Genomic DNA, 9,777 nt, shown 5'->3' with positions numbered 1-9,777 from the left:
TATGTATTCATGAACATTTTAATATTAAGATGATTATGATCTATAAAAAGAATAACAAAACATACACAATAAAAGTTAATATCACCTTAAATGTTAAGTAAGCTAAAACATTTTTAAATACTCTTTAACTGATATATTTATGTTTTTTTGGTTACTAACATGTCCGGAGAGAGAGAGAGAGAGAGAGAGAGAGAGAGAGAGAGAGAGAGAGAGAGAGAGAGAGAGAGAGAGAGAGAGAGAGAGAGAGAGAGAGAGAGAGAGAGAGAACCAGTTGATTATATATTAAAGGAAAAACTAATATTAAAAAGAAATAGTTGCAATCAATAACCAAATGAAAGAGAGAACCAGTTGCAAACTTGCAATCAATAACCAAATGAAATAGAGATATAGGTATCCTTTGACAAAAAAAAAAAAACATTCGAGTATCCAACCGAAAATCAATAAAACTCATGAAAGTAAAAGTTCTCTAATATGCCATGATAGCGCTGACCAGATAGCAAAAAGCTAGCATCAGGTAAGTGTAATGCATCAAACTAATCGAACGCATAGCTTGTAGCAGAGGAATTCCGATCCTGGCAATCAAATAGCCTTTCAGATCAAACGACTCGCTCATATGATAGAAACAAACGAGAACGCTGTAGTTGATGACAACCCAAAGCCTTTCCAGGTTCATAAGCCATGGTCTGTTATAGATCGCCTTAGATGCAGCTGCAGAGAGCTGCATTGAGAAAAGGCAGAAGCAGAGAATGACAGACATAAAGTAGCTTTTTGCTTGTCCCCATGTACCCCTTAGTGCGGCCACAATAACACAAACACCGCATAAGACGAAGAGAATCTGCTCTGACGCTGTCAAACGCAAGAGGACGTAGCTGTCATCCACGCTAAAGTCTGAGATGGTGTATAGCAGCACAACCCTCAGGAAGTGGAATAAGGAGATATAAAATGCTACTCGCATACGGAACACACCATAGGAAACCACCAATAGAAAGTTTGGGTTATCTGAAATTGACAGACAAGATTGTCAGATGAACAATACATCATATAACAACATTGAAAACAGTAAAATCAAAACTCTCTTACTTGCATCATATTCAGCTATTTTCAGCTTCAAGGTACTGGCGACTAGCCCAATTAGAATCAGTACAGCAGCTGCAAACAGTTTGCTATGGAGAACCATTGTCCACAGTGAACACTGAGGAAGACTTGGTATTCCAACGCCACATAAACCCTTGTTTCCAGAGACGCTGTTAAAAATAGGCATTAATTACCAGCTGTAGATATAAACTGAGCATGAACAACACAAAGAAAGAGGAAAACATACTCTAATATACCCCCACGATATAAAATTGAATATAGCTCATTCGGGAACCATCCAGTGAACTGGTTTTTACTCAGATTCAACAGCTCTAGTCTTGCTGAAGATATCTTTGAATGTATTGTTCCACTAAGATGGTTGTCTGACAGGTCCCTGCAATCAAGACTTTTTTAAGAACTTTCTATTATCATACAAGAAAAAATGATTGAATACTCACAGTTTAACCAGGTTCGTATTTACTAGACTCGAAATTTCACCAATCAGACAATTGGAACTCAAGTTCCTAACAAAAGCAAGAATAATACTGAGTGAATTTTGTGGCTTTTAAATCAGAATCACTAAATACATCAATATCACTCACAGGGAATTCAAGTTTTGCAATAGCGTAATCATTCCACTGATATATCCTTTGAGTCCTTTGTCTGCAAGGTCACTATACAACAAAACAAATTTTAGACGTGAAGTGTTATTGATCAAAAATTATGTTCCCAACTCACATTTCGTAGATTACGAAGCCTTCACCAATTGGATTAGTGATACATGTCACTCCTTCCCAGCTGGAAGGAGTACATGGATCTGACTCCCAGCCAAGTCTTTCTGGTATAGCTAGGGATCTTTTGAGTGACACCATAGCCTCAACTGCAAAAGAGTGAAAATAGTTACCATTGATACTGTTCAATGTATTCTTCATGCATAAAAAGAAAACAAACCTTCGTTTGGTAGTGTGGTAAGAACGCTGTATACAGAGACATTCAAAGTTTTATATATTAGAAGCTGAATTTCATCAAACCAATGGAAGTAAAGATTAATAATCTTCATCAAACAAAGCTGAACATTCGAAGTTACATTAATGCAGATTCTCGTAATCCGATTATCATTCTCCTTCTCGATCTAAACGACTTGCTGATTATCATTCTCGATTACTAATCCATTACTTATCTCCTTCTCGATCTAAAAACAGTATAGCTACGATTATAAAACTATAGCTAGCGGAGAACAGAATCTGCAATTACTCAATGCTTATGGTGATGCGTTACGAGAATCGCTTTCATCTACACAGTTTACTCCTAATCGATTCAATGGATAGTAGTTTCCTCTATACTAATCGTTTATTGTAGAATAATTGATCTCAGGTTACTTAGGTTTCAAGTATGTCTTAGATCTAAGACATACTTGAAACCTAAGTAACCTGAGATCAATTATTCTACAAGTGGTATCAGAGCTTCCGGGTTATTAAGGCTACTCAGGTTTTGAGAGAGAGAGACGAAGATATATCTGATACCTGTTCGATGGTAACATCAAAGGAACGGGTGGAGATAGATCGTTTCGATGGTGATGGTGATTTTGCTCTATGGAAAGTGAGGATGCTTGCTCACTTTGGAGTACTTGGATTGAAAGCTATACTCACGGACGAAAAGCTTTTAAAAGAGGGTCCAGACCCCAAGGATGAGCCCGAGTCTGCTATGAAGGACACGGGAAAGGGGCTTGCTGGAATAGTTGAACCAACACCTGCAGTTGACCCTGCGAAGTTTGAAAAGTCAGAAAAAGCTAAGGACCTGATTGTGCTGAATGTTGGGAATAAAGTCTTAAGGAAAATACAAAATTGCGAGACTGCTGCTGCAATGTGGAGTACACTGAACAACTTGTACACAGAGACTTCTCTACCCAACAGGATTTATCTACAGCTCAGGTTCTACACTTTCAAGATGGCTGACTCAAAGTCCATCGATGAGAATGTGGATGACTTTCTAAAGTTAGTTGCAGACTTAAACAATCTGCAAGTTGAGGTTTCTGAGGAAGTTCAAGCCATTTTACTACTAAGCTCATTGCCAGAAAAATACGATCAACTCAAGGAAACTCTTAAGTATGGGAGAGATACGCTAAGCTTAAATGAGGTGACAGGGGCTGCCAGATCCAAAGAAAGGGAGTTGATCGAAAGTGGTAAATACACCAGGTCAGGTGGAGAAGGTTTGATGGTTGATAGAGGAAGGTCAGACCAGAGATCAGGGAAAAACAGTGGCAAAGGCTACAAAGGAAGGTCTAAGAGCCGACATGGAAGGTCAAAATCTCGGCCTAAAACCAATAAGAACAACAAGGGGTGTTTTATTTGCGGAAAAGAGGGCCATTGGAAGCGTGAGTGCCCTGATAAAAAGCCATACAAACCGCAAGACTCAGCTAACATAGCAGAGGAGCCACTGATCCTAACGGTCAGTACCCAAGACACAAAGGATGAATGGGTTATGGATTCTGGTTGCTCATTTCACATTACACCCGACAAAAGTTTCTTATTCGACCTGGAAGAGTTTAAAGGAGGAAAAGTATTAATGGCCAACAACACTCACTGCAATATCCAAGGAATCGGGAAGATTAAGATTTTAAATCCCGATGGCTCAAGTGTGATCCTCACAGGCGTACGCTATATGCCTGGAATGAGCAGAAATTTAATTTCTTATGGTATGTTGGAAACAGCGGGTTGTCACTACATAGGCAAGGATCTTATGGTTAATTTCTACAAGGATAATCAGAGGGTTCTTTCAGGAAAATACTTTCAGGGCTTGTATTATCTACAAGGAACAGTTCTGCGTGGAGAGATTAATGTTTCTAAAGCTGAAAAGAATATGACTAATGTTTGGCATTCACGCCTCGGTCATATGAGTCTTAATAATATGTCTGAACTTGTCAGAAAGGGATATATCACTGACAAGGACGTTAAGACTCTGGATTTCTGTGAACACTGCATTATTGGAAAGTCACATAAGCAAAGCTTCCCTAAAGCTAAGCATGTGACCAATGGAATTCTGGATTATATTCATTCTGATTTATGGGGCTCTCCTTCTACACCAGATAGTCTTGCTGGACATAAATATTTTGTTACTTTTATTGATGATTTTTCAAAGAAAGTTTGGATGTATTTCTTGAAGACTAAAGATGAGGTATTCTCTAAGTTCAGAGAATGGAAAACAGAAGTTGAGAAGAAAACCGAGAAAAAGATCAAATGTTTGAGGACTGATAATGGGTTGGAGTTCTGTAATAGGCAGTTTGATGATTACTGCAAGCAGTCTAGAATTAAAAGACATAGAACCTGCACTTACACCCCCCAACAGAATGGGGTGTCAGAGAGGATGAACAGGACTATTATGGACAAAGTAAGATGCATGCTAGCCGAATCTGGCTTGGACCAAAGCTTCTGGGCAGAGGCTGCGTCTACTGCAATCTACTTGATTAACAGGTCACCAAATTCTACCCTGGATTTCAAACTACCTGAAGAAGTTTGGTCAGGTGTTAAACCTGACTTGGGACATCTTAGGACATTTGGATGTTCGGCTTATGTCCATATAACAGAGGAAAAGACAGGTCCTCGAGCTCTTAAGGGAGTTTTCGTTGGTTATCCCATGGGCACTAAGGGTTATCGAGTTTGGATGCCACAAGAAGGGAGATGCAGAACGAGCAGGAATGTGATATTCAATGAAGATGAGCTATACAAACACACAGTCGAAAAGGAGAGTGTTACTAAAGATAAACAAGTGAATCATGAGAGTAAGGGAAAGAAGAAAGTTTCCTTCAGTGATGACTTGATCAGGGGACCTTCTCCTGACCCTGAAGTCGAAGGTACCCATGATCAAGGTGGAGATAAGTCATCAGACAGCTCTAATAGCTCAAGTTCTAGCAGCGACGATGAACTGGATCACGGTGAACCTAATGACAAGGATGAAGATGGAGGACCAGACAGCTATATCCTGGCACGAGACAGAGAAAGGAGGCAAAATGTAAGGCCACCGTCTAGATATGAAGATGGTAACTTTGTAGCTTACGCGCTCAATGTTATCAGCGATCTGGAGGTTGAAGAACCCAGATCATATACCGAAGCAATGAGAAGTCGGAAAAGAAAACTGTGGAGACAAGCCGCTGAGGAAGAGATGGAGTCCCACAGAAAGAACAGGACATGGGATCTCATTGACAAGCCAGCTAAGGCTAAACTAATAGGATGCAGATGGCTGTTTAAGCTCAAGCCTGGCATCCCAGGCGTCGAAGATGAATGCCATAAGGGCAGGCTAGTGGCCAAAGGATATTCTCAGAGAGAAGGGGTTGATTACAACGAGATATTCTCTCCAGTTGTAAAGCACGTCTCCATCAGACTTATGCTCAGCATTGTGGTGAACCTAGACCTAGAACTAGAACAGATGGATGTTAAAACTGCGTTCTTACATGGAAGCTTGGAAGAAAGAATCCTAATGGAACAGCCTGAGGGATTTATAAAGCCAGGAACAGAGAACAAAGTGTGCCTGCTAAGAAAGTCTCTGTATGGTTTGAAGCAATCTCCAAGGAGATGGAACCACCGGTTCAATAGTTTCATGAAGGATCAGTTATTTGAGCGCTGCAGTAAAGACCTGTGTGTCTACATGAGGGACGTTCAAACCGACAAAGCCATCTATCTACTTCTATATGTCGATGACATGTTGATCGCCTCAGGAAACAAGAAGGTCATTAAAGATCTAAAGGAAAAGCTGAGCGGGGAATTTGGAAATGAAAGATATGGGAAAGGCCTCCAGAATCTTAGGCATGGACATCATACGAGATCGAGAAAAAGGAACATTAATCCTATCTCAAAGGAATTACATTGAGAAAGTACTAAAGACTTTTGTAATGCAGGATGCCAAGGCCGTGATCACTCCCACTGCATCTCACTTCAAGCTGAGAAGTCTAACAGATGATGAGTGGAAGGAGGAGGCATCCCACATGGGAAGAGTTCCCTATGCTAGTGCCGTAGGAAGTCTAATGTATGCTATGGTGGGCTCTAGACCGGACCTAGGTTTTGCGGTAGGATACGTATGTCGATTCATGAGCAAACCAGGAAGAGAACACTGGAAAGCAGTCCAATGGGTTCTAAGGTACCTAAAAGGAGCTAAGGACTCTAGCCTAACATTCAAGAAGCACTCAACCTTAACAGTAGAAGGGTTTTCAGACTCAGATTATGCTACAGACATGGATAGACGACGCTCAGTTACAGGTTATGCATTCAAGTTTGGAGGCAATACAGTCTCATGGAAATCGTGTCTACAATCTGTTGTGGCACTATCTACTACAGAAGCCGAGTACATGGCTATGAATGAGGCAGCTAAAGAAGCAATGTGGCTAAAAGAAATATGCGCAGAGTTGGGATTCAAGCAACAAGGTATTAATCTCTACTGTGATTCTCAAAGTGCTCTAGCCCTAGCAAGAAATCCAGTTAATCACGAGAAGACTAAGCATATAGCCACTAAGTTCAATTTCATACGAGACCTAGTGGAAGCAGGGGACATTCTACTAAACAAGATTCACACTAATCTAAACCCTGCGGATTTCCTAACAAAAACCGTACCTGGCCAGAAGTTCCAGCTTTGCTGTGAACTTTTGAACGTCCTCTGATCGGACAGGTAGGGCACCAGGTAACTCCAATGTCATGATTCCATCCTCGCATCCCACAAATAGCAAACTCAGTTAGTGGTGATGTAAAAAGATAATCAAAAGGACAACATAAAGAACCGTGAAGAAGGAAAGGAGTTACCTGGAGCAGAAACAGAATCGAGAAGAGATCTCGGTTCAGGTGGAGGATATGCTAACATCGAACAGTCACGGGTTCGATGCAAGCGGAGACTTGAGACAGAGTTGAGTAACATCAAATGTTCAAGTAATCACATGGACGTGAGACACCACAATGACAGTAAAACCTATATCAAGCGAGAAGAGATACATGTGAGTAACGACCTAGAGAACGTTATGAGAAGAACGAGTATTTCTTACGGCTTATCAAAGATCAATGAAGTATGTTAAGGCCTCGGTGTAAAGCCTGAACCCAGTTGACTCTTCACAGAGTTGAATCGGCCCTACAACACCACAAGGAGTCAAATCTGCGAAGATTAAAACATATGAAAGGCAATGGTCCAGGGAAAGGTTCTTACTTGAGCTCATGAGAGTGGTGGAGAGTGATGATGACACTCACGGCGGAGCAACATGCATATCGGAGTAGGTGAAACGCTCACCGGAAGAGACATGCAACAAAGAGAAAGGTTAGCTAAGCGCTAAGTATAAGGTCTTCCCTTCCTTGCAGATGATCCTAGTCTCTTCAACAATAAGAGAGAGATTAGATGTACCTGAGGTTGGAAAGAAGGAGAAGCGACACCGTCTTGGTGAAGCTGGTCAGATCTCCCGCAGCGGAGCTCGGTGGAGCTTCAAGTACTCACGACGACAAGGGATCGAGAGGAAACAGCGAGAGAGAGAGAGAGAGACAGAGACGCTAGAAAGAGAGTGAGGAAGTCGAAATGATTTTTTCATTTTCGGACAAAGAGACAGCTAGGGTTGCTGACAAAGGAGTCGCGAGCCGGGTCTTGGGCTTCACCCAAAACGGTGGAGATTTGTTGAGTTTTGGGCTTCAGCAAATGGAGATGGCCCAGCTGCAACACCTATCAAGTGGGCCAAGTCTTACGCAGGCCCACTCCAGTGCTTGTACCTTGTCACACACATCGTATATATTGTATGATTAGTGTGTTGATTAGGTTAAGCAGCAATAAGGAAACAGAGAACGTTTACGGCAAGAAGAATCAAGTCAATCAGTCAATAAGCAAGAGGAAGGAGACAACAATACAAGATACATAGCTTAGGCCTAAGTCTATTATGTAAGGGCTTTGTTGTATTCTCTAGCTTGGAGTATTTGGTTCTTTGTAAACAAACTATCTAGCACACACTGATTTGGTAGTGCTAGAGTCTCTTTGATCTAGTGAAGTTTGGGAGCTGAAGTTCTCCCACGAGACGTACCGTGCCGAGGGCCGGGAACTCGTTAAATTGATTGTGTCATTACTTTACTTTCAGTTTAAACCTAGATCTAAGACATACTTGAAACCTAAGTAACCTGAGATCAATTATTCTACATTTATTCTGCAAATCCATGGTCAAACAACGATAATGGCGATACGTTACGAGAATCGGTTCCGTCTACACAGTTTATTCCTAATCGATTCGATGGATAGTACTTTCCTCTACGCTAATCGTTTATTCTGCAAATCCATGGTCAAACAACGATAATCGTGATACGTTCCCAATCAACTCCGCCTAGACACAGTAGTTTCTCCATTACTAATCGACTCCGAGTTTCCGATTCAAGTTTTGGATAACATACCTGTTCGTCTCAGAAGCGGTAGAGCTAGAGGAAGACATACTCGGCGAAGCTAGAGCGATGCTGATCAGAAGAAAGAGTAGCGAGAGAGAAGAGAAGTAGAGCAGCTTCATTTTGGAGAGTTTGTTAAAACGAATAAACAAGAGAGCTCGTAGTATATATATAGTGAACACTGGTAAAAGAAGAAGGAAGAAGGAAGAAGGTGACGGTTAGTGACAGTTAGGAGGGACCCACTTGATGTGGGGTCCAATTGACTCAATAAAAGTTATAAATTAGATTTTTACGGCTTGCTCTCTGTTACGAAAAAGTTTTTTGAAATTGCACAATTTGACCCACAAGTCTTGGGTTCGATTACCTCACTAACCCCTATAACTTTTACATTTATTTTTTCATTTCTTGCAATAAGTACTACTCAGGGAAAATAAAAAAATATCTTTTTGGGTTCAAAAAAAAAAACTATTCAATTAACTAAGATTTTTCTTTTTGGTCCAAAAAAAAAACAATTCAATTAACTAAGATTTTCATTTTAATAAGATTTTCAAACGTACATATTGTATTTGATATTTTGATGTATCTTAATTGGCATGCTTTTTTTTTGCCAACTATAATTATTTTATTAATGATCAAGGATTACAAAATGTTTAAGAAAGGATGGACAAGTATGGTATAATTGGCATGCTTTTCTATGAACTTTTTAATCTCCTTGTTTTTTTTGTAACACAATTTCTATGAACTTAATCAACCGGTACATTCAACATGCTAAACCACATCCTCTTCCTCTTCAGATTCGTTTTGGTTGGCCTCGCAAGGAAACAATTAAGAGAAAATAGAGTTTATGTATATATATATATGACATTTAAATAGAATTCTATATATATTATTTTGTGGCAATCACAAATGAAGAATAATCAGTTATATAAAGTTTTTTTAAGTTATAATTTGTGAATGCCTTTAATAATTTAAATTATCCTCTAGCAAAACTAGTTGTTAACTTGAAAATGATGCTCTTAAAAGTTAGACAATCGTCGGAATGTTAGACAAAGGATTATGGGGGTGGGGGATTTAACATCACACGGATTATGGATTATGGTAGGTTTAACAACACACAAACAATTTTATTCTCTCCGAGGAAAACTTTAAATCCTGACCGTCAATAATATTTCCCAACAGAGGATCCGAAACGTCCATCCTAGCTTTTTTCTGTTGCAGATTTATTTCTCGAAATTATCCAAAAACAAAATATGGACCGTACGATCAGTATCGCGTCGAGATCGGACGGTATCAATCATCCATCCTTTTTTTAATTTGGAAT

The 9,777-nt window shown here is 40.0% G+C and overlaps 1 protein-coding gene across 6 annotated transcripts; it reads right to left on the bottom strand.

Annotated features, from left to right (window-relative positions):
• Positions 1-345: 345 nt before the first annotated feature.
• LOC103850720 (receptor like protein 26) lies at positions 346-9,492 on the bottom strand. Of its 6 annotated transcripts, XM_033279604.1 has the most exons (10): positions 7,447-9,031; positions 7,255-7,330; positions 7,097-7,179; positions 6,675-7,023; positions 1,813-2,051; positions 1,677-1,748; positions 1,533-1,598; positions 1,322-1,468; positions 1,081-1,244; positions 346-999 (listed from the first exon to the last, which is right to left on the bottom strand). In XM_033279604.1, exons 4-10 carry the CDS (start codon positions 6,771-6,773, stop codon positions 467-469), a joined length of 1,320 nt encoding a protein of 439 aa, XP_033135495.1. In that variant the 5' UTR covers positions 6,774-7,023; positions 7,097-7,179; positions 7,255-7,330; positions 7,447-9,031; the 3' UTR covers positions 346-466. The 6 variants fall into 6 exon arrangements, with proteins under 6 accessions (XP_033135495.1, XP_033135503.1, XP_009125758.3 ...); XM_033279612.1 differs by having other exon boundaries at positions 1,813-1,954; positions 2,026-2,051; positions 6,675-9,031; XM_009127510.3 differs by lacking the exons at positions 6,675-7,023; positions 7,097-7,179; positions 7,255-7,330 and having other exon boundaries at positions 1,813-1,954; positions 2,026-2,051; positions 8,469-9,031.
• Positions 9,493-9,777: the final 285 nt, after the last annotated feature.

This window comes from Brassica rapa, chromosome A01 (genome assembly GCF_000309985.2).
Source record: "Brassica rapa cultivar Chiifu-401-42 chromosome A01, CAAS_Brap_v3.01, whole genome shotgun sequence".
In the NCBI taxonomy this organism is placed as follows: domain Eukaryota; kingdom Viridiplantae; phylum Streptophyta; class Magnoliopsida; order Brassicales; family Brassicaceae; genus Brassica; species Brassica rapa.
This window is presented reverse-complemented; position numbering and strand designations above follow the sequence as displayed.

Excerpts from the sequence above, each read along its gene's own strand:
- LOC103850720 (XM_033279604.1), bottom strand. The coding sequence starts at position 6,773 with ATGCGAGGATGGAATCATGACATTGGAGTTACCTGGTGCCCTACCTGT. Across the intron at positions 2,052-6,674 it reads AAGCTGGAACTTCTGGCCAG|CGTTCTTACCACACTACCAA; the intron begins GTACGGTTTTTG and ends CTCTGTATACAG. Across the intron at positions 1,749-1,812 it reads GGCTTCGTAATCTACGAAAT|TGACCTTGCAGACAAAGGAC; the intron begins GTGAGTTGGGAA and ends TTTGTTGTATAG.